The 25,900-nt window shown below is 35.0% G+C and overlaps 1 protein-coding gene across 8 annotated transcripts in view; it reads left to right on the top strand.

Moving 5' to 3' along the window:
- Window positions 1–25,900, top strand: part of p120ctn (adherens junction protein p120) — a 273,656-nt gene that overhangs the window by 234,053 nt on the left and 13,703 nt on the right. For 7 of the 8 annotated variants that reach the window (XM_083117643.1, XM_083117639.1, XM_083117642.1 and 4 more), the window contains 6 exons: window positions 2,000–2,238; window positions 10,338–10,349; window positions 13,375–13,517; window positions 16,215–16,467; window positions 18,834–18,972; window positions 19,588–19,933. In XM_083117643.1, coding sequence (XP_082973769.1) covers window positions 2,000–2,238; window positions 10,338–10,349; window positions 13,375–13,517; window positions 16,215–16,467; window positions 18,834–18,972; window positions 19,588–19,933 — 1,132 coding nt within the window. The remainder of the gene's footprint in view (window positions 1–1,999; window positions 2,239–10,337; window positions 10,350–13,374; window positions 13,518–16,214; window positions 16,468–18,833; window positions 18,973–19,587; window positions 19,934–25,900) is intronic. The other variant, XM_083117638.1, reaches the window with a different exon arrangement.

The raw sequence follows: 25,900 nt of genomic DNA, 5'->3' as shown, positions 1-25,900 counted from the left end.
GAGTACCCATTCTGTCATTTTCATGCTTTTTTTATTAATATAAACATTTAATTCATGTACCTCTTGTTTTGTACAGTTCATTTCTAACATGAAACACTTTTGTTAGGCAAAACTTATCAGAACGATTCAGATTAGAGCTGAGCCAATATCAGTTTGACCAATATCCATACTGATGCCGATACTCTTGCTCATTCTTATTGATAATGATGCTTGAAAATTGTTCAAAATATTGATTAATATTAGTGTTAAGTATTGCTTTCCAATTATAAGCATCAATTTATCAGAGTTTTGCTTCAAAATATTCAAGAATTACATCAGAATATTAAAAGATCTCTTATGTAATCACAAAATACAGTCCAAAATAAATGGAAAATTTGAATTATGCATAATTTCTGAAATAATTACATTCCATGAAAGTGTTGTCTTCATTTTTGTGGACCTTTTTTAAAAGGCTAAAATTGCTTGAAAAGTATCATCTGGTATCGGTAAATAAAATTCAACAGATACTTTCCAGTATTTGATCGGTTGATTTTGTTTATTTCATTTCACTTTTTGTGCCACTTTTGGCTAATTGCAAAGACGACTATGATTGACATGATGAAATTGATGAAGAGACACTTACAAAGAATGCCCAGGCTGGGATTCTAACCTGTGACCCTTAGCATCTGAGTGTGCTGTGCTAACTACTCCACCATGAAGGTTAACACTTTCCAATACTGGTACCACTGGTATCTGCCAATACCAATACATTCACTTCGGTATTTACTCAGCCCTAATTCAGATTCTTCATGAAACCTTTGCCATTATATATTAGATCAGTACAATACATAACATAAGTGTTAATAAATTTTATGTATAAGTATTTCTTGTTAGCATTAAATGCATATTGCCCTACACAAATGTTCATCATGTGTATAGTTCATGATGGATGCGGTAAACGCTGTTTAAGAATTACTTACGTGAAATTTCGTATATGCACGTTGCACAATTTAATGGTATTTCCGATTAATTTTGAAGACTCGCTTTCATTCACTAAGGGTATTGCATCTGGAGCAGAGATGGTACTGCGTCACTGCTTTGTTACTTCCCAGGTGGTGGGAGTTGCATTTTCTCCCATTTGGCGGTGCTGGTGTGGGTTTCCTGGCTTGTGTCATCTGCTGTGCTTTCTGCTTCCTGTTGTCAGGCAGCGTTGCTGGGTGGTGGTTGGGGGAATGGCTGTCAACTTTGAAGCATTGCTCGGAGTGGTGGTGTTACTATTCTTCGCATAGCTGGAGAGGGTTTGGGTAAGTGCACTCCAGCCACGTGAAGAACAGGAACAACACAACACCCAGCAATGCAACACAGCTGCCAGCCCAGCCTCCCAACCACCACCCTGCAATGCCGCCTGACAACAGGAAGCAGAAAGCACAGCAGACGATGCAAGTCAGGAAACGCACACCAGCATCACCAAATGGGAGAAAATGCAACTACTGCCACCTAGGAAGGTAACAAAGCAGTGACGCGGTACCATCTTCGCTCCAGATGCCGTACCCTTAGTGAATGAAGGCAGCAAGTCTTCGAAATTAATCGGAAATAACCATTAAATTGTGCAACGCGGATATACAAAATTTCACGTAAGTAACGTGTATAGTTGTATCTGAAATATCATCTACCATTATAATGAAGAACTTTAAGATAAGTTTTAATAGCTACAATGTGGGTTCTTCAGTAAGTGTTTTTTACCATAACCTTTAACCTGTATCCTCAACTAACACTTTCTTAATGTGACAACATGTTTGGTGCCTAAGAATATGCATCAACCTGAAGAAGGAGGCAATCTTGACCTCTGAAATGTTGTTTTGATCGACAAATCGTACTCACACATGTAAGTAATTGATCTTAGATCTTTTTAAAGTTCTTCATTATTTAGCTGTGAGTAATACGCACATCACAATATGTTATTCATCTACCATTGTTCTGTATGTTGCATGTGCATTTGTAAAATTTGTTTTCATTTCAGAAATGTGAGTTCAGCTGGAGAGTATGCAAGGAAGAAACTGAGAGAATGTGAAGGATTAGTGGACGCTCTTCTTTATGTAGTTAGATCAGCAATTGAAAAATCAAACATTGGAAACAAAAGTGTAGAAAATTGTGTTTGCATATTACGAAACCTATCCTATAGATGTCAAGAAGTAGAGGACCCAAATTATGATAAACACCCTCTTCCTACACAAAGCAGAGCTGGAGCACAACCCAAAGGTACAGTCTACTTCACACCTGGTGCCAGTAGATCTTCGTTCTGTTTTACTCTCAGTGTAAGAAGTTGCAGTAGCATTGCTACATGAGTAGACTTGATCTGATCTTGACATGTATAGTTTCCAGGGTTTGAAAAAGTGCAGCAGCATATTAAAGGAAGCCAACACAATATATGGTCTAACACTCTTTTCAGAAGGGTTGGGGGGACTGAAAATTAATTGTGCTATCTCTGAGAATCAGTACATATAATGTAGTTAATTCTAATGTTGGAAAAATCTGAAGTAGCATTTATACTGGCATGGATTTAGTGGCATGTTCCATAATGACTAACATAATCAAAGAAATTTCTATAAAATATGTTTTTAAATTTTACCAAATTACAGGAAACTCTACAAAAATTAAATTACATGGATTTATTTAAGATGGTTATGTTTGTCCGATTTTAAAAATTAATTGATGCTCCATAATCAGTTTACTGCACTGGCAGTAGTAATTTCAATGATTTACGAGCAAATGTTGGAGTATAATTCTGAATACAAAATAGTACTTGTGATAGTAAAGAAAATGAAGAAAGAATCATAGTTGATAACTTACAGTATATCGCAAGGATACAATAAGCAGAAACAAAGAGGCTGTCTTGGTCATATTTGATCTTGCCTTTTTCATGAACACAAAAGTGAAGAAATTTTAAAAAAGAATTATTACCAGTAAAACCACTGTAAACCTTATTTTAAAAATGCTAACCTGAAACAAGCTTGGCAAATAAGGAGTGGCAATTGTTGACTGTTTCTGTTGCACGTAAATTAAAAAGGAATATAAAATGGAAAAGTTACATTAAACTTTTGTGCATTCAAATATTTACTTGTAGAAATGAAGTGAAATGAAATACAGTGATGGCAGTTTCACCATATACCAGAGATCTGGATCTGATTTCTGATAAACCACATTTATAAATATGAGTGATAACTTTCAAGCAGCGTATGAGCAAAAAGATGACTTTATGAAATAAACTGGGTGCAAGATATGTAATAGTATGTATGTGAATATTGTCTCAAGAAATTTTCAATATATTTTGTTTACAGTTTAGATTTAAAAAATTAGTGACATTCAATGCTGAAGAAAAGTCATAGTTATGCAATACAAATATTCTTTGAATTCCATGACATCTAAATTCTTATAATTGAAATTGTACTAAACCTTATGATTATTTATGCAACTAGATTGTTTTTTTTTTCAAAGAACACAAGTTTGATAAATCATTAATGGGAATCCTAGAGATTTAATATGCATTTCTGGAATTTTTATTGAAACTCCCTCAAAGAGGCAAAGCAAATCATGCCAAAGCAATTCATATTCATTTATTGTAAGGATACATCAAAAATATAATGGATATTTTATAGCAGTATGAAATAATGTTGCATATATTATTCAGTATGCATGCTCAAGAATTATCCACCAAATTTTGGAGAGTTGGTTTTAGAAGAGGACATGCATCAAGGAAATTATTATCACTTGCATGGCAAGAAAATTGTTGAGCCAGTATCAAACATTTGTAGTCAAGAAATAATAATTAAGTTATGATGAGCCTGCAAATATTACTTTCTAAGAGAGAGAATTATCAAAATGAACAAATTAAAGTGCATATTTACATTGGCTGTGTGTAATGCTCTTTTACAATATTTTGTAATGTTATTGTCAGTGATCTTATTTTGCTACAATGAATTCTGAATGGGAAATAGAATATCACAGGAAGAAAGAATAAAATTCTTTGTACTGGAGTTACAAATTGCAATAAACCATTTAAAAGTTTTTTCTAATAAAACACACCAAATTCTAAAAGCTATAAAAGGTTTTGTTTACTACTTTTCGTAATCTGAAACAAACTTCCAAATTATATTCCATGTAAGAAAAAATATTAGGTTTAGTTTTACAATTCATGGAATGATTATATAACTACAGAAGTAAAAGATGATAAAGAAATTACAGTTTAATGTGGTGGACATTGACATTATATATGTGGTAAATAATAGGAATGAGAAGAAATAGAGATGATGTGTTTTCAAGAAAATAGCAAATCCAGTCATAAATTTTAAGGTATAATTTCCAGAAGAAACAAATGGCAGAATATATCTTTAAACAATGAAAATGCACTTCATAAGATAAGAAAATCTGTTTTAAGTTCCTAAATCTCTCCCAATGATGGTAGAAGGAAAAATAAGTGGACACACATTTTAAAGGCAGATTGCAGAAGTAAAGTGAACACCAATTACATTAAACATACTACATCACAATTGAAGCGTGAAAATGACAATCTTCATAGAAATTCAAGATCTTCAAAATAATATACTGCTATTGTCAACATCAGTACCATTCAAGATGGGATCTCATTAGCCATTTCCAGCAGTTTCAGCAATGGGGAATGGAATAATTAGTCCAGTGTTATTGATGGAATGCTTTGCTTCACATTGCAAATTATAGAAGAAAAAATTACATTCTTGAAGAACTTCAATTTGGTAAGTATAGTTTTCTCCCATAATTCAGTTTTCATGATTATATAAAACTGAATAGTAGTGCTCTGTGAATTGTGGTTATAGATTAGTGTTTTTCATTTACGTTTTAAGCTAACTAACATGTCAGTTCCTTACTAAATGTATGCCTGAAGTAACATAAAGTGTAGTGGTACCTTACCCTTTTTTTATGTACATTTTTAAAATTAAGTACTGTTGGTGGGGTTTTTTTCAATGGTAAAACTCTAATAGAAAGAAAGGGAATTTAAAGTACATGTTACAATGGTATATAAATGTTGGTAATTCCAAAATGCTGTGCACTTTTTCTTGCCCTTGTAATTTTTTTCTTGGTAAAGAGTTATTGCTACACTTTGTACTGCTTTTGTACAATTAGTGAATATCATGCAAGTTTAGCAACTGTAGTTAATGTTGTAAATTTTATATTTATATATATATATATACATACACACAGTCTAACCCCAATTTTACATTCCTTGATGTTGCATTTTCCGGCATTATGCATTCATTCTCCATGATCCCAAAGGAAGAAAATGTAAAATTTTCCGAAAATTTTACATATTCCTGTATTTTAACTTTTTTCACCTTGGTGCCCTGAGAAATGTAAAATCAAGGTTCCACTGTATATAGTGTGAGTGTGTGAAAAAAGAGAGAGTATGTGTGTGAGAGAGAGTGTGTGTGTATGTGTGCATATTTCAGGATGTAACATCTGTAAATATGTATGCTGTTTCTCTCCAATTTATTTAACTGTGGTTTAATATTTGTAAAAGATACTATATGTTTACTAGAGCATTACAGTTGTTCGTCAATGGCTGTAAAAATTGATTAACATTAAATTTTTTCTGTCATTAACATCTTAGTCAAAAACACATCTATATAAATGATAGATATTACAATGGTACTCCACTTTTATGTTTTCCATCTTAAGCTTGCAAAACAGCGTATTAATTGAAGGGTCAGAGGGTAAAACAATGTTGACATTCTGGTCATCACTGAATTACAAAATAAAAAGCTCCATCCTTGATTTTTTGCATGTAATTGCCATGTCATGCAATTCTCATTTGGACTTATTGAATTTGTAAACAACACAAAAGCAATTTATCTACAGAATAGCTTCTAATTACTTTTCTGTTTAATAAACTCAATAATGAACACCATATTTTACTCCCAAGTCCTTCAATTAATAATCCTGACTCAATTGTACACTTCAGTTTATATTTGTAAATTAATATTTATATTTCGTCAATAAGCTAGTTATAATTTGCAGTAGTATTTTCTACACAGAACCCTGCAGCATGAAAAATATCACATGCTTTGAATTAGAAACCCATGGAGATGAATCTTTTCATCCATATTCCATCAGGTGGTATATTAGGCCTATAGTTCTGTGATTAACAATACAGTATACATGGTTTCTCTTTTATCTTCTTATACCACATTACCAGAAAACCAATTGTAAACATCAGTGCTCAAAGTAAAAATGGTTGGTTTGGAAGTGTTTGGTGGAGTCTTGGAACAATGGTAACAGTGAGAGAGCTCAGCTAAGCAGATGTTCTCTAAAATTTGCTAGCTGAGGTGATACCATCCCCTGGCATTTCCTCTTACTTTAAGCACTGGAAGATGTATGATGACTGAATCAAAGCCACTTTTAATGCTCTTAGCAGTACCAAAACCTGAACATTAGAGCAAAATAAATCCATTCAGAATAGTTTTAAATAGTTTGCATCTGTGCTATATCAATCTACCAGAGTTGCCACACACCCCAAAAAATCATAGATGAACTTGAGACAATCAGAGTGTTGGAGTTGCACATTAACCATGTAGTCCAGTTTAAACATAATTTTTATGCCAATAATCATGAGTATCAGCTTCACCATTAAAAAATACAAATAATACATTCAGAAATGCATTGTGGGCCTCCTATATGGCATAGTGGTAACATCATTTCCTTGTAATGAAGGGGTCCTGGGTTTAATAGCCAGTGGAGGCACAATTCACAGTGGTTTGGATCCCCCTTTAATCTGTAGGTCCAGTCCTGATTAACCTATCTGTGCATAAAGTGGACTTAAAACAACAATTAAAACAAACACACATATATATTGTATTTTTCTGCACATGCTTGCATTTTCTGCACCTCTTTAAGATTTCAGATCAGAACCAGGTGAAATGCATAATTGTTGAGTCACTTATTGTAGTTAAAACTGTAATTTCTAAAAATCAGTGCATTGCAGCGAGACATTTTCCCAATGTAAAATGAGAAACCTGTTTCAGACTTTCAAGGCTTCTTGAAAGAGGATTTTTTAAATGTAAATCAGGTCACTATTTTGCATTATTCATATCTGATGAGTTGAAGAGATTTGCTCAGATATTGACCAGGGGAGTTCTGGAAGATCACTTTCATAATCGATCCCTGATTGCATTGACGATAACACACCAAAAATTCTGCAACCAGAGTTTGGCTGCTCAATAACCAGAGAAATCTCTTATCCATTGCTAGGAAAATTTCAAGATATATTCTTGCATGATAATAAACAATAATCTGTGGCACAACAGCCTGTGGGGGCCAGGGCCTACCTACTGACTGCTGGCCTCACTTCCACCTGCCAAGGTGGGATATCATCCAACCAGTTATGGGGTGATGTGTGGTCAGCACTTCGAACTCCCAGACGTTGTACGTTTCCATGACCAGGTTATGCTACTCATTCGTAGCTCCCCCAATTTCATCTGATGGTGGTTGGCCACCGGTCCCATACACAGGCTGAAATCTCGGGAGAAAAGTTGTTATGCATCCCCCAGGAGACTCAAGCCTGTGTGTGTCTCATAGCCGGAGCCCAAAGCATGACACCTTAGACTGCATAGCCACATGATATTAGTAAAGTCACTCATGTATATAGTCCTCTCTCCAATAAATCAATATTAGTTATTGAAAGAAGGGGGGGGGAGAAAAAGGAGGGAATATATGAGAATGTGCTCATGTATGATGGAGAGAGGGAGTATTGAAAACTTTTATTCAAGGTAAAAAAAAATATGTGGGTAAAATAACATTGTGAGAATAGATGAAATAAGGCAAGAATAGATTCCCCTCCTCCCTTTTTTTTACATAGGGCAAATGTTGCCATTCTTCTAGATACTCTTCTTTGTAATATTTAATAGTAAACAGCAACTCCCAAAGCTCATAAGGAATCCTTGCTAAAATTTACATCAATTTTGTCTCAACTGCATGTGCTCATATACAAGAAGATCTTTTGCTGTAGCAAAGTTAACTTACTATGACAAAATTATCCTATGACCGAAAGTTCACAATCAAATTTGACATTGATTTCACTGTTGTGTAGGGTAATTTGCATTATATTACTGTGAGGTATGTTGAGTACAATTATACATCATAATACCGGTGCGAAATTGAAATTTCAATATTTACATACTTTCTCACTCTTACTCTCTCTTCCCTAGCCATTTTTAAGATAAAGAAATTTCCTTGTGTATTTGCTGCTTGAATACTTGGCTATTGTAAAGTGGTCTTGGGAATTAATAATGAAAAATGTGAATATAATGACAATCAAATGATAAATGTCCATTAATGAATGTTCAAGAATTTTTCATTTTATTGACAAATCTTTGGTAATGTTAATTTGTCTGTTAATTAATGCTCATTGCAAATAAAATGCATGGGGACACTTTTAAAACAAGTTAATTTGTTACATTTTTTGCTCTATACATATGATTCATGTCCATGACATCATTTTATGTTTGCCTCCATAAGTTTTCCAAGGCTCTCAGCCCAAGTACAAATTATATTCAAACTCATTGCCACACGTTGCAAATCTGTGATGATGGATCAAAATTTCAGTCCTGTGTGTGTTTGTATGTGTGTACACAATGAAGTGTGGTGATAAGTTTTGAAATTGTTAAATGTGAGTCTTCTGTATGTATACTTATGCTTTTTTTGTTCTGTGTATACTCTTACCACATGCAATATTTGTTGTGCTTGCAACTAATGTCTGGTCTATACCTCCTCTGACCCAATAGTTTTGTATTTTCTCTCTCTTCTACTTTACTGTGAAACAAAGACCAGTTATTGAATTGGAAGTTTTCAAAATAACTTCAGAATAACATGCCACATGCAAAGTTATCATTCTCTTAGTATAAGTAAAATAAATATGAAATATGTTGGTGCAAAAGTAAATGCACCTGAATATATTTGCAGCAAATTCTGTACATCATTGTTATTCCTATCTAAACACATACAGATGAATCTTACCAATTTGTCATGCACTTGTGTTAAACACATTTGTTGTTAAACACGTGCTTGCAGTTCAGATTAGGAATAATCAAATCTAAATAAAATTTATCTGATTTATGCATTGCTTTCAAAACAAAACTCTTGTTGGTCATACCTGTCAAGCAAGACAAATATGTATTGTTCAATACATGATGTTAAAAGCTATTTGTTAACAAAACTCTTGGTTATCCCAAATTCAGAGTTGTTATTCTAGATTTTCATTATTGATATCTCACCTGACTTTTTTCCAAAGTCTTGCACAGTCCCCATTGCTGCTGGTTTTCTAAACCTAGGTTCACTATGACTTCTTTCTAAGTACTCCCCATATTTGCTCCTTATGCTAGATCAACACTGATATTTTGGGGTTCCCTCTAGAGATCCAATCGAGAACCACTCGAATAAAACATTAGCACTAATTTTTCAGCTAGACAAGAGCCATTCAATTCTTTATGAACTGATTTACAGAAGCAAACCCATTCTAAAATAACTTGGAAATTCCTTGAAGCAGCTAAAAGGTTCAAGGTTTCCATACTTGATGGGCAATGGTAGATGGGCAGTGGTAAAGCTTCATTACACCATGAATACATGAATAGGGATAAACCACACAGCCACTTTGTGCAGAGACATTGTGGAGAATCAAACCCTGGACGCCTGCATGGTAGTCAGACACCCTACTGACTGGATCAACACATTTCTCCATATTTGTTTACATGTAAAACTGTAGGTCCTGTTAATTTTAGTGTACATGCAAGAGTACATTGTTTTATCATCACTTACTATTCACATGAGGCCAGCTTTGTGATAAATTACACAAATTAGCAAGTCATGTAGAACATTACTTCAGATTTAAGTCATGAACCTGACAACCCCATAGCTCTTTTTTTTTAACTGATCTAAAAACATGATATAGTTGACATGTGTTCTAGGTAAATAGATCAAGTAGTTAGTTTTGTTTAAGATAGCATAACAATTGTGTTTTATAGATTTTTTTGTGTGTGTATCAACATATTAGCAATAAGATACTCAAAATTTTACGAGTTTTGCTTTCTGATTGGAATATTTTTTATAGCATACAGTCTTTGTCAAGGTAAGACATGCAAGATTTCTCAGAAATTATAATACACGAAAGAAAACATGTAGCGTTAGATATACAAATATATATACATATACTTTATTTTTTAGTAGTTCTGTTTACTGTCCAGTATAGTTCTTTTGACATATTTCTTTTTTATCTCTGTTTGCTACAATTTGCATTTTGATGTGACATGTGCATGTTGTGGACTATGGGAATGTAGTGACAACAATGTGTAAGTAAATACATTATTCTATAAGTGTGTTTCTTAGACTAAAAGAGAATAGAAAATAATTTGTATCATATATATTGTTTATCTAGATAGTAGATTTTTACAAATGTGTGTTTTCATTATTGACTAGAAAAATGATTTCATCGTGTGACTAATTAGGCTGGAATGTTTATTTATATTAGCAACTTGCTATGGAATGAAAATTCATAAAGTTGTGAATTATGTATGCTTGAGCTATTCAGTATGTGAAACATGGTTGCAAGACCATGCAAGACACACAAGTGTTGAATTGGATTATTTTGAAGAAAGTGGAGTTGTGTTTTCAGAATTTGTCAACAATTTTTAATCATTAACAAAAGTATGTTAAAATGTAGTATGTCATTTAAAATTAATGTATTTAAGGTGTCAGTATCCGTAAAAACTTGCGTACTGTACTTACAAACTTTGATGATTATGATAAAATTAGCATGCATTGTCGATATTTGATGCATTCTGATGATTTCTATTGCATAGTATTACAAAAGTTTTGAATTCCTTCATTCTTCATTGCACTAGGTGTTTTGTGGGAATGACTATTTTATTTAATTACTAGATTGATTTTGAATGCTCAATCCTATGCGGTGACAGTTATAAATTGAAATTTGTGTATATTTAGACATAAAACTTGTTCATTTTTATTTTAATTTGCATACTCTAAGCACATTTTAATAAAAACAGTATTTCTAAATACTTTATAATATTTCAAAGCTTGAGAGAGAAATATGGGAACATTAATTAATGAGAGTTGCATTGACTTCTAGCTCCACTTTCTTATATTAAATCATGTTGTACCAGTAAGTTAAATTATTTTGATAGGTAATGAATTGCATGAATGTGTGTGAAACAGGAACTTAATTAATTCATATAATACAGGTACCTTCATTACAAACTGAATTTACAAGTGATTACAGAAAGTCCCAATAGGGGGTTTAGTATTTATTTGAGCATGCAAATAGGCTATAGTGTTGCATAAAACATAGTGTAGGTTTATTGTGACCTTATCATTTAATACTTTGTCACATAGCTATTACCACTGTGTAATTATGACACGTTAGAAAGAATGATAAATCATAGACCTTAAGTGGTCTCATGTGGATACAAAGTAGCGAAGTTCCATGCAATATTTATCTTTATGCTTGAAAGCACATGATAGAGGTGAAGCTATTCACATTTTCAGTCTTAATTATGAATGGGATTGTAAGAGAATGTGATGATAAAAATATATTGTGAGAACTGAAGAACCAATGTGAAACAAATTTGGGATGAAAAAAGTAATTATACAATAAACTTGATAAAAGTGTGCCTTCTGCTGGAGTAAGAACAAAATACACATTTTGCGATTATTTCATGATCATAGATATAGATCGTAGAGATACTCATTTGATACTAGACTTAATTTAATAGATTATCAGAAATATAAGCTTACATTTTCAAGGATATATCATTAAAAGAATACCTTGTTGTTCTGTGTGTGGGTAGAAATATTATTTTTCATGACATTGATCGACACTATTTTGTTACCACCATATACAATATTTCTATGTACATAGAACATATAGGATCCTCACAAATGAATGAAAATATAGTTAGAAAGAGAAGACCAAACAATGTTGGAAAACATGAAGGAAGTTTTGATGATACAAATTGGTGAAAAGAATTCCCTGAAGAAATAGTGAATTCTCTTGAATCCTCTCCTGTTCTGAGTACTTATGAATGGAATTTTCCAATATTACTTCTTTTGTGTTGTCTTATGTTGTAGATTTGACCTTCTTTTCCTTCTTCTTGTATCTAACCTTTACTAACGTGTAGTAACTTGTCATGATACCCTAATGGAAGAAAGCTTCTTACTTACATGCAATGAAATCTGAGCATGTATAATGTTGAACCACATTTTGTTTGTCACCTTTTGTAAAACAGTGTGTTCCCTATGCATTGTAACATCTTGTGTGCATTCCTTATGAAATAGCTCCATTATGTTGCTAGTCCTTGAAAACAGCACTGAAGTATCACAACAAAAACAAAATTTGTGAATAAAGAGAACCTCTAATTTGTGTTTTGAAGGAAATTTTCACACCTAACTGACAAGTGACACATGTTGCATGTTACTAGAGGATTTCACCAATTGAATGGAAGCGTGTGCAGCAAGTAATGCCACTGTGCGGTAAAATGTTGCTGTTGGTTGGTTCATTCCCAAGTGACAGTTATCTTGTGTCACTTGTCACTCTACCTTCAAAAAGTCATTTACCTTTTGATCTGTTTTGCAATTTACAGTGCACTTTTGGCTTGCAATACAAGAGAACTTGATTAAACAAGACTTGAGAATAACTGATGTACATTTCCAAAAATGCACTTTTTCATTTCCCTCCAAACTTCAAACGATGCAAATGCAAATTACACAATTTGTCAATGTCGCTTCTCTGAAACACACATGATATGTAGAAAGGTGGAGTTTTGAACATATGTGGTGCTCTGCTAAGGGGGAATCTGGAGAGAGGGGCTTTCTGTGAAAATTTTAAATTCTAAAGGTTTGGAGTGACATGCCATTTGATAAGTAATAGTAATTTTTAATGCACACTTCATGCATTTGAAAATACATAGACAAGCAATCATTAGAGTTGAACAATAGAAAACTATTCTCTTTATATCAAGAATGAGGGTTGTTCTTTTTTTTAACGTGGATTTAAAATCATATACTGTGTCACATACCTAGGTGTGTGTCAACCCCATGCCTAATTTAATTTTGAAGTTTCCCTCCTATAAAAGTTATCTAATAAGAGATGTCTGACCTCTATGTTGTAGTTTTTGGATTGCCTTTTTCTTAAGCCAGGGAAAATGGATTGAATTTTCAGTTCTCAGTACACTTTATACCTACATTATTTACTTATTTCATTATTTTCTTTTCAAAAAGTAGTTATAACTCATTTTAATAATTAAGAAACAAAAATATCATATCTGTAATGATGCTTAAGTGGTACATTTTAAATTTTAGGGGACAATTTGGGCTGCTTCGGAGCAAGTAAAAAGAAGAAGGAAGCACAACCTGTTCAGCAGAAAGAGGCAGCAAGCACTAGTCGAAGTACAGCACAGAGAACTGAACCTGTTAGAGGAATGGAACTCCTTTGGCAACCTGAGGTAATATAAAATGCTTGATGTTAACATAAGTAGTACAGTTAAAAAAAAGGCTTCATATTACTGTATTGTATGTATAGTGCAGGCAAGTGCTGCTGGGGGTCACTTATACAGGTGCAAAAATTAAACAATCCCGCTAGTTGAGAACTACGGTTTGTGATTCAATTTCTTAATGCGAAAGGTCACAATGCTGCCAAAATTCACAGAGAATTGTGTAAAGTGTAGGGTTCGAATGTAATGAGTGAAGGAAAAGTTTGGAAATGGTGTCCTGCGAATGGTTGCGAACTCTTAGATTACTCTCCGTGTAGTCCAGACTTTACACGTAGAAGTCTTCATATCTTCCTGCACATCAAAAAGTGGCTTGCATCTTGACAATTTGAAGAAACTGAAGTGTTGAAAATGTCAGTGTTGGATTGGCTAAACTCTCAGATGGCAAACTTCTATACAGAGGGTATAAGAAAAGCTTGTTCAATGGTACCAAAATTGCTTGGAAAATGAAGGTTACTATGTTGAGAAATGAAGTAGATATGTACGTGTTTGCAACCACTAATACAGTGTTCCTACTCTTCTTTTCTTCTTTGATATAATCAATCAACCCTTATTTTTTTAAATACACCTCATAATTGTTCTGTCATCACAAGTGTTATGCCTGCCTCAGGTTCTGAATTATTATTATTATACAGGTTTTTCATAAATGATTGTCGGGGTTACAAACAAGCACTGTATCTTACATAATAAAGATAGATACATGCAATTTTTTGCAAAATGTAAAAAAACTCAGCCAGTTTTTATGACAAAGTCACAAATGTTCCATGTGCTCGCCTCGCGATATCCTGCAGATATCTAAGCAATAGTCCATTTCCTGCCACACTCAGGATAGCATATCACGTGTAACACTGTTGATGGAATTCGTTATGTATGTTTTCAGTTCCTCAATGGTAGTGGGTAATGGAGGATAGTAAACGGTATCTTTTATGTATCCCCAGAGGAAAAAATCTCAGAGAACATTCAGGGGAACCAAGATAAAACGTCTTCATCCTCATCACTCCCATGTTCAATCCAATGTTGTGGTAATTTTCTGTTGAGCAATCATCACACTTCACAGTGGAAGTGAGGTGGGGCTCCATCCAATTGCATGATGAAGGTGTTAGAATCTTCTTCCACTTGAGGAAATAGCCACTCATTCAACATATCCAGGAATGTCAATCCCGTAACCGGTTTTTCCATGAAGAAGAATGGACCGTACACCTTTTCTCGTAACACAACACAAAAAACATTCACTTTAGGCGAGTCCCGAACCAACTCAACAAACTGATGAGGATTTTCCATTCCCTACATGCGCACATTGTGTGTGTTTACTTTTCCACTTAGGTGGAATGTCGCCTCATCAGTGGAAACTAAAATTCTCGATGAAATTGTTATCGTCAGATTTTGCATATCGCTGGCGAACGTTTCCCTTACACGACGTGTTAGCTTTTGATGCAGACTTAGGTGGTATGGTTTCGTAGAACACTCCATAATGTTGTCTTCGGAATGTTTAGTTCTTTAGATCCAGCAGGAATCTATTTCTTAGGGCTCCGTAGATAGGTTTCATGAACTCGCTCCACATCATGTTCCGACACTGATGGTCGACCACTGCTTTTGCCTTTGCAAATGCAACCTTTTTCTTTGACCTGTGCATACCACCTTCTAATTGAATTGTCTGACGGTGTATGTTTCCGATACCGCACACGAAAATGTCATTGCACAACTGTAACGGACCTCGTTGCGTGATATTCAAGGACACAGAACGCCTTCTCACTAGTAATATCCGCCATATTGGAAAACTGCCACATAGCAGCAGAATCGGAAAACAGAGGTCTATGAAACAAATAAGGAACAAAACTTGTTGAGTTTCTCAACAATATTGTGTGTTTGTGTTCACCGTGTCATTCAGCCAGATCGATTACAACAATGAGGAAACCCCGACAATCATTTACGAAAACCCGGTATGTACATATTGTCAATTAACCATGAAAAATAGAAATTGTTGGCATAATATTTAGTTAGGACACCAGGAAAAAATTAGTGGTCTATCAGATGAAGGGGATATATTTCTGGAGGAGAGAGTCATTTTCATATAGCACAAATTACTGTGCAAGAAATTTATATTTTGGCCAAATGATTATTTATTTATTTTTTGTTGTTTGCTAGAGGGGCATCAATTTCCTCTGATCCTGGCACACTGAATGGGATAAAATTTGTGTGTGTGTTTACATAATCCGGTGGACCAAGAATGCCCACTTTTTAATTTCTGCAGGTCCTTATGTAATGTTTGTGTCATATTTCTACAAGTGTTTCAATATAATCAGAGTTAGCGTGACAATAATAATGAAAATAATAATGTAGAACCATGACTTTAAATTTCTGAATTGTATATTTTCCCAGATGTTACATATTCCACATTCCAGGTTTTTTAGCCACAGGCCCTTATTACAGTGAGTCCACTGTAATAGTTTAGTTTAAATTCATTAGGTAAATTATCTGTTTATGCGACTTACTTTATGTTCATTTTGTATATATCAAATTGGTGCAAATTGAAGAAGCATTAGGCTTCATGTACTAATTTAATTATCTTTTTTGCTTTCTGGCCTCCTAGTGCAAATTTAGTTTATGTATGGGTATTTACTGATACTGATGTCATTCTTTGATTTCTAATAGGTGGTTCAATGCTACCTCACACTACTTTCAAGCTGCTCAAATCCAGAAACATTAGAAGCTGCAGCTGGTGCCCTTCAAAACCTTGCAGCATGTTATTGGCAACCAAGTATTGAAATCCGTGCTGCTGTACGGAAAGAAAAAGGTCTTCCTGTTCTTGTAGAGCTACTAAGAATGGAAGTGGACCGGGTAGTTTGTGCTGTAGCAACAGCACTACGGAACTTAGCTATCGATCAACGCAACAAAGAACTTATAGGTAAGCTATCAGTTACTTATTTCATATTTTCAGCTACCTTTGACTAATTGTGATGATTATGACGAATGAGATGAAATTGATGAAGGAACAGCCATGCCCAGATTGGGACTTAACTTGCAGCCTTCAGTGGCAACTACTAACATAATTGATTATGAGGCAGCTCTAGTTATAGTTTGAATAGACTTAGTCTTTACACAGACAAGAATGGTACACACATATTATGATGAACTGGAACTAAGGTGTAAGATGAAATAAATTTAGGGTCAAGACCTAACAGGTGGTGATGTGTGGTCAGCACTACTACTAAATGGTCACTGGGAATCGTGAGTCCCATTAAGAATCAAACCTGACACTGATTGCACCAAAGGCAGAGTTAATTACTACTAATTATGATTAAGAACTAAATGCATGGTTTTTATGTTTGGCATAATAAACGTTGTTTTAGTATTGCATATGTAAAGTTTCATTTTTCCATGCAGCACACCACTGCTTTGCTTATTTGTGGTTCCGGGTGGTTCTGATCTCCCATCTGGCAGGGCTGCTGGTTGGTTGTTGGGTTGAATAATCTGCTTTGCTATTGGTTGGCAGCTGTTCTGATTCCCATGGTCTTGCAGGGCTGATGGGTGATCATTGATAGGTTGGGCTGTGCTGCTCCACGTGGTGTAATTTGTATCCCAGGTGGGTGATAGGAGGTTGTGCATAAGGTCTGCATTTATTCTCGTTGTCGGGGCTCTTACGAAGTACAGGGTGCCAGGTGGATTGTACTTGTCCATTGTGTTTTTCTGATGGATGATAGCATGTGTTTCTTTGATGGTGATTGTTTTTGGTCTCTCTTGTACTGTGTGGATGGTCTTGCCGATGTGATGCCTATGGCATTGTGTACACCAGCGAAAGTGAGTTTTGGTAAGTAATAATATCTGTTGAAGTTCAATAAGGCTCTTTCAATATGGGATACTAGTTTGTTGAACTAGTTTGAATGCCTTGGGATAGTGTGCCTGGTGTGGTATGGAAATGCAATCTATTTGGATTTGGGTCCTTCGTTCAGATCATCTGTGCATTGTGGTGTTGGAACTGGGCTTTGGGTGGTTGTCACAGCTCACTACAATGCCAGGGGTCCCAGATTTAAATCCCAGTCTGGGCATGGGTGTTTTTTGAGTGTCCCTTCATCAATTTCATATCGTCACTCATCCTCAACTTCACAATTAGCCAAAAGTGGCTGAAAAGCAAAGCAAAATAACCAATCATTCTGGTATTCTTAATGAGAGTCTGTTACTTTTTTTCCAATATCTCCTGTATTGTCCTCATAATACTAATCAAACCCAGAACCATTAACACGAAAGCCAGGAGTGCTAACCATTAGACTAGCTGCTCTTCCCTCATACCACTTACAACTACATATTTAATTCTCATACTCAATTCATTTATTTGTATTCAAATTGATTGAAAAGTTTACCCATTGAATATTGAAACAGTATGGATCAAGTTAACCTCACTTACAGTTTGGAGAAATTTCTTGATGTTTCCTAGGAGAGGTGAAAAGCTGTGAAATAACCTTAAGGTACATGGTGTCTTTACAAAGCAATGATTTATTATTAGACACTTCAATCAACATTCCACTTTTGAATGTAATATTGTAGTTCATTTGTTATGTTGAGAAGGTAGCATCATCAAAATTGTATGACAGTATTAATATAATATATTTGCAATATATTTCAATTCTATCATTTATACATAGCCTGCCCGGTGGAGGCACATAGTGGTTCGGATCCTACTTTAAACTGTAGGTCCAGTCCCAATTAGCCTTACTGTACATAAAGTGGACTTAAAACACCAAATAAATCAATCAATCAATATACATAGCCTGAACCATTTATAGTTGCTACATTGTCCAAGTATCAATATAGGTATAATTAGAAATTGATAAAGAGTATTGGCATCTGCATAGCCTCTGCTATCATAAAAACATATGTAATTTTCTCGCAGAAACAGAAGTTATTTAGAATTAGGGCTAGGGTTGATACCAGTGTTGGCTCTAATTTATTTACAGATACCGGCTGATACTTCTATGTTATTTTGATCTTTCACAAGTCCACAAGAAATGCCACGGCACTTTTGCAGACTAATTATTCTTTTAAAAATGCAAAATTTGAAGTTTCTTTTTATTTTGTACCAATTCTGATGTAATTTTTGAATATTTTAAAGCAAAACTTTTGGTAAATTGATGCATGTAATTGGAGTGGAATACTTATACAGTAATATTAATATTTTGAACAACTTATAGTTATAATTTTCAAATGGTATTGACTATTTAGAATGTGAGCTGATGTAAATATATGATTGTAAAATATATTATTATCCATTAATAGGTAAATATGCTATGCGAGATCTTGTTCAGAAGTTGCCCTCAGGGAATCCACAGCATGATCAAGGCACTTCAGATGATACAATAGCAGCCGTGTTAGCAACATTAAATGAAGTTATAAAGAAGAATGCAGAGTTTTCTAGGTAAGTAGAAAAAGTATTATTGCCCTCCTAATACAAGTAAGTAAGTTAGTTCATAGTGGTACCTAATTCTTAAAACTTTCATAAATCAATGCATCTTCATTCGCAGCATGCAATATTTACTGTGCATTTAGATTGAAACTTATTCACATATTGATATTCCAGAATAGCAGTAATAGGGGAGATGACAAGGCTGTCTTTATGATAAAGAAATGAATTTCAAATTTAACTTTGTATGTAATGATTTGTCCAGATGATTTTCTATTTTAATATATAATTTGGTTTTAATATATAATCTTCATATTCTTGCCCAAGAATGAATTTACTACTGTAAAATGTTTTTGTTGACCATATTTCAAGAATTGTGTGTCTTCCTACTAAACATGTGTACATAATGTGTGTCCTGATCATACAAAAAATTAATCTCTTGTCAATGTAACATTTTTCCACTTGCTTTTCACTGATTTCATAAAAATAAACAAACCACTTCCTCTCCATTGACATGTTCGATGTTCCATTTTGATATTCTTTTCTGGTCATTTTTTTAATTATCGTATTTGTGTTTTTTACTAGACTTTAAACAGTTACAGCTAGAGTAAATATTGTTCTTATTTTCAGATCACTCTTGGAAGCTGGTGGTGTTGAACGTTTAATGAACATTACACGGCAACGACAGAAGTATGCAGCTCGTGTTCTGAAGTTTGCTGGTCAGGTTTTGTTTACTATGTGGCAGCATCAGGAGTTACGGGAAGTGTACAAAAAGCATGGATGGAAGGAACAAGATTTTGTGACAAAGACTGTAGCAGCTCGTAATGCTGGTCCTAATTCTCCTAATAATGCAAATAGCACATTGAATCGTCCAATGGCCAGCCAGGGAGGCACTCGATACGAGGATCGAACGATGCAACGTGCACCAAATATGAATAGTGCATCGAGAAGTCCAGGCCCCTCTAATTATCCACGGGTAAGTGTTTTGGAAAATAATAATATACATTTATTTCGTGCATGTATATTTTGGTACATGGGGTACCTGCACTTAGCATTTGTGTTAGTGGTAGAAAATCAGATTGTAACATGGTAAACGTGTATATAGACAAGAATCACATGATGGATAGGCATTGTTGAGAGCAGCTTGGTCACTCATTCAATCATTGTCAGAGTTGAATTGATTGTTAGTTAGGCTTGATAATTAGGCACAGGATGCTGCCAGACAAATTTCAAGACATGTTCTGCCGTATTTGACAACTTTTATAAAACATTTTGTGTCAACAATACAATACAATAATCCTTGTCCCTACTACTTTATTGCCAGAACTTGAACTTGGCTTTTCCAACAGTTTTAGTAAATTATTTTTATCATGTTTTGAAGGATTTCTTGCATGGTATTACGCAGAAAAGGTTAGCATTAAATAAAATTCCAGCAAATAATGCATTCTGCTTTGAACTTTACTAAATGAGAGATGCTGTGACATTACCATAGAAACTAAAAACATTATTTCATTCATTGTATTCTATAGCATGATTATTAATGTTGGTGCTGAATCTAGAGAAATGAAAAGATGAATGGGGTCATTTCCCTTCAGTGCCATGCCTAGCAATGCCTGTATCACGTAAAACTAGAGAAAGAACGTGAGAAAGGTTATACTAGCAATTAGAAAATAATTCTTTTAATTAATTTGAATCAAATTGTTTCAGTACGAGATAGCGTAGCTTTTCTTCAAAATGTCTTAGAATTTAAGCTGCTTTTATGCTGAATTTGGAATCTGTTAGCTGCTTTTCTGAATGCGTAGATTGAGCGTTCAACTAGTGTTGTACTTCCAAAAGTTCTAATTTCAAATTATGGCCAGGATATGAGCGTTTGAAGTGTATGTTCATTCATGTGATTCAGGTGTGGAAGGGGTGACTGGAAAGGCACCCAAATGCCAACCTCACTTCCACATAGTACACTCTGGTAACTGCAGTCTTGTAGGCCAATGAGGCTCTTGATGCCTGGACCACAGCCAGTAAAATCCTTGTTTGTGTACCTGTTTACAGACTCAGCTTGTACCAGTACAGTACAGTATAGTTTTAGTTTGTCATGCGAGAACTGCAGGAACATACTAGAATTTATCAAATTTAGAGGAGAAAGAGGAAATAGTGAATTCTTAGGAATACATCTTGACTTTTAAACGGAAATATGCGACTCAACCTTATTGCTAAGGATTATAAGTGGAGATATGTTGATCTGACTCCAAATAGTCAGTCTGTGTGTGTGTGTGTCTCTCTCTCTCTCTCTCTCTCTCTCTCTCTCTCTCTCTCTCTCTCTCTCTCTCTCTGTCTCTGTCTCTGTCTCTGTCTCTGTCTCTCTCTCTCTTTCTCTTTCTTTCTCTCTCTTTCTCTTTCTCTTTCTTTCTCTCTTTATTTTGTTTAATTGTCAAGGCTGCCCTTTGACATGAAATATTTTATGTTTTTCCTCGTATTTTACATTAACCCTCTCTTGCTTCCTCTTCATTTCATGTAATATATATATATATATGTGTGTGTGTGTGAAACAGAGTGCAAAACAAGAATATGGTATGCATAACATGAATTCAAGTTCTACGGGTATAATTGCATTGTAAATGTATGCATACTTTATTGTATATTTAGTCGTAATAATAATTTGTCCTTTCATACAGGAACTTGCTCACACACACATTTTTCCATTTATTGTGCACTCCTGTTCAGATAAAGTGGCACATTCTTCACCTCTTCAATCCCATAAAGTATGCCACTTTTGTGAACAACAGTGTACCATCAAGAACTCTTAATTTAATAAATGGAGAATTGTATTATTGTATTGATTTCATTTTGTATATTCAACACTCTTTGGGTTCCATATTGGCAGAGATTTTCACAAATTAAGAGGGGAATCTTAAAATTAAATAATATACCGGGTGTCCATAAAATCCCTTTACAACTTCAAAAATTCACTACAAATGCAAATGATGAGCTATTTGAGAGAATTTTTTTTATTGTACTCGTTTACTATTAAATTATGTACTAATAGTCAATTTGTGTATTTCCGGTAACATTGTGAAGAAAGAGAGGTCCTCGAAAGAAAAATGGCTACTCCGCAAGAAAAGGCACAATGTGTGGTGTGGTTCATTGAAACAAAATCTGACACTCAGACTTAGTGAAACTTCAGGACTAGGTATGGGAAACAACCACCAGCATGTCCATCAATTCGTGAATGGCACAGAAAATTCATGGAGACCGGTACAATTTTGGATGAAGCAAGAAGTGGAAGAAAACGAGTATCAGAGGAACATATCGAACGTGTAAGACAAGCCTTTGTTAATTCTCCAAAGAAATCCATTAGCACTGCTGCCAGACAGTTACAGCTACCACGATCAACAGTGCACAAGGTCCTACACCACAACCTGCAATTGTTGCATGCCATCGAGCCCAATGATAAATCGAAACGCAAACCATTTGCAGTAGACATGCTTCATCGAATATCGGAGGATGCAATGTTCCTCAACAGAGTGTGTTTTACTGATGAGGCAAGATTTCATGTTTCCGGTAAACTGAACACATACAATGCGAGAATGTGGGACTCAGAAAACCCTCATGCGACAATGGACCTCAAACGAGACAGTCCAAAGGTGAATGTGCGGTGTGGACTGATGTTCAATCGAATCATTGGCCCATTTTTTTTTGCGGAGCAAACAATTACTGCAAATGTTTACCTAGACCTTTTGACTGAATATGTGACCTTCAACCAACCGTCCTTTACCAAGAGGATGGTGCACCACCACATTGGGGATTAAATGTTCGTGACTTCTGGACCAAACATTTCCCAGTAGGTGGATTGAACGGGATGGCCCTATTCCCTGGCCACCTCGTTCATCAGACATAACGCCCCTAGATTTCTCTCTATGGGGCTACATTAAAGACACTGTGTATCGAACAAATGTACGGAACATTACTGACCTCAAACAAAGGATCACTGATGCCATTGGCACCATTGATGAGGCTATGCTAAAGAGGACATGGCGCGGAATCGATTTTAGCCTCAACGTCCTTCGTGCAAGCAATGGTGCCCATATTGAGGTTTCTTAAGTTAAGAAAGAAACTTCAATATATACTGCTACTATGTGACAAATTTCATTTAATTATCTCTTCATATGTGTTTGGAATAAAAGCTTGAAGTTGTAAAGAGGACATGGCGCGGAATCGATTTTAGCCTCAACGTCCTTCGTGCAAGCAATGGTGCCCATATTGAGGTTTCTTAAGTTAAGAAAGAAACTTCAATATATACTGCTACTATGTGACAAATTTCATTTAATTATCTCTTCATATGTGTTTGGAATAAAAGCTTGAAGTTGTAAAGAGACTTTATGGACACCCTGTACATCTTAACATAAGAAATTCAACTTTTTTCTTTTACTAATGTTGTGGAGAGAATTGATAAATTCTCAGAGCAAGGGATTCCAACTTAAAATGGTTCAGTGGAAACTTCTCAATATAAGTAACTACAAACATTCAAACACCAATGGTAAATGTCATCAGCGTTTTCGTTCTCTTCTTCATAGAAAGATTTATTTCCTTGCTTACTCCCTGCCTTTACAGCGCACATATTATGATCATCCATCTTTTGACACGTAGCTTCAGTTGTGTCATATCCACATTGCTGACTGCCTGCTCATCATCTTCTTCCATATTAGATCACCATCCATTCTTATGACATGTCCTACCCAGTTTTCATTTACTTTTGATCTCTGCAATGCCCACGTTCTTATACAGGGTACTTACCAGTCAAGAAAGTCATGAAATTAAGAAGTCAATAAAAATTCAAGATATTATACTTGTGCTAAAGAATTTTTGCTGTCACAATGACTGATTGATTGATTTAGTTTATTTTTCTGCCCATTTGGCTAATCACAAGGATGAGGATGGCTGAAGAGACAGTCACAAATATATAGGGATGATAACATGAGCCCTACATAAGATTATAAGCTTCAGTTTTCATGTTAACTACCCTTTTGGTAGGGGTTTTTCATTTAATAAATATTTACTTCCTTAATTGCTAATTTACAACTTTATCTAAATAGAGGTCGAATGGAGGTTAAGAAAAACGAAAAAAAAAGGGTCATGAAATGTCAAGAATTTTGGATTTGTTATTTTGGTATATAATAATAATATGCTAATTCACTATTTGTTTTTATTTGACTTTCTTGACTTACTTTCTTACTTTTCTTAGGGCCAAATACTCTTATCTTTTCCCCTGAGACACCATTTTTCAAGAGGCATACATGACAATAATAATAACCCATGGCATAACAGCCCATGAGGGTCAGTGCCTACCTACCAGCTGCCACCTGGTGGGAGATCATCCAACCAGATATGGGAGTGACGTCTGGTCAGCACGACGATCCCCCAGTCTTTGTTGTAGGTTTCCATGGCCTGGTTATGCTACTCATTCGTAGCTCTCCAATTTCCTCACGATGGTGGGTGGCCACCAGTTCCATACACAGGCTGAAATCTCAGGAGAGATTGTGTTACTCTTCCCCCAGGAGACTCTAACCTCTGTGCATCCTGTAGCTGGAGCCCAAAGCTTGCACCTTACACCATGATGTGGAACATATATGACAATATGACAATAGGTCTTAAAATGTTATCATTTCTTCAAAATTCAACTGGTTGCTTTCAGCACTGTTTTGTTTTGAATGTGTTAACAGAGGCCAGAAGTTAAGCTGTAGAAGCAAGTGGTAACCACTTGGTTTAGTTGTGTGCTCCATTGATCCAGCTTATCTGTAGAAAAATATTGACTATTTAAGAGATAGTAAAGTACACTGGCTACTAAAAGGAATAATAACTCATGTCGATAGAAAGAAAAAGGGAAGAACCGCTGAAGATTTCCCAAACTCCACCTGCATACATTCAGGAGTATGTGCATAATGCCCTGGTACCTTTACAATAAACCAGGGCATCAGTTCCATGGAATTTGGGTTCCCCCATTTTTCTTGTCCTCTTTCTTTCTTGATACTTTCAATTATACATGTTTGAGGTGCTAATGACACATCTGGTTAACGTCACATGGATATAGTGGACCAAGATTGTTCAGGCGTTCCAGAAACAAACTTTGTTTATAGTTAAGATTTATGTGCTAGTAGTGCAATAAAGTAACATATATATATATATCAGTATGTTAGTAATCGAAGGTTAGGTTGTACTTGCACCTGATGATATATACGTGTTAGACACAGTTAAAACATACGTGGTTTTAATTGGCTGTCCGAAGAATTTTGTGCATTATACATGAGTAAATACAGTAATATTTTACATAAAGGAGCCCTTCCATTCCTTTCCAATGCCATCTGAATCACTTCTATAGGTGTCCTGATTGCTGAAGTATTGCAATTTAAAATAAATGGTCCAAATCTCACTTTTTGTACCTCTGTAATTTCAGATTGATTGATCTGCTTTATTTTACTTTGCTTTTGTGATAACATATTTTGATAGACAAATTACTACACAAATTCAAAAGCAAAAGTATAACAGAAGTGAAGCTGATATTTACATTCCCAGTTCTTAGAAGTACAGGGTACAGGGTATGAGCCTCATTGATAGCCAAAAATGTCACATGCTTGGCCTGGAATACTGTGTCATCAAAAACCACCCAGTACTGGAAAAATTAAAAATTGATGACTATAATTACAGGCAAAGTAAACAAGTGAAATATGTGAACACGTGACAAGCAGTCCCTCCTCCCTCCCCAAACCACTAAAAAATATAAACATACACAAATAAGAATCAGGCTACAGTACATGCTTCACACTGTGTCACTGTGCATGTCACATTCACCTGAAGGTGCTAGCTTGGTGGCCAAGCACCTTAAGTGGTTCACTTTCGATCTTGCTGCCACATAAGTTCCCAGATTCAAGTCCTGGCCTTGGCACGGATGTTC

The sequence above is a fragment of the Lepisma saccharinum genome, chromosome 2 (assembly GCF_977018435.1).
Source record: "Lepisma saccharinum chromosome 2, izLepSacc3.1, whole genome shotgun sequence".
NCBI lineage: Eukaryota > Metazoa > Arthropoda > Insecta > Zygentoma > Lepismatidae > Lepisma > Lepisma saccharinum.
This window is presented reverse-complemented; position numbering and strand designations above follow the sequence as displayed.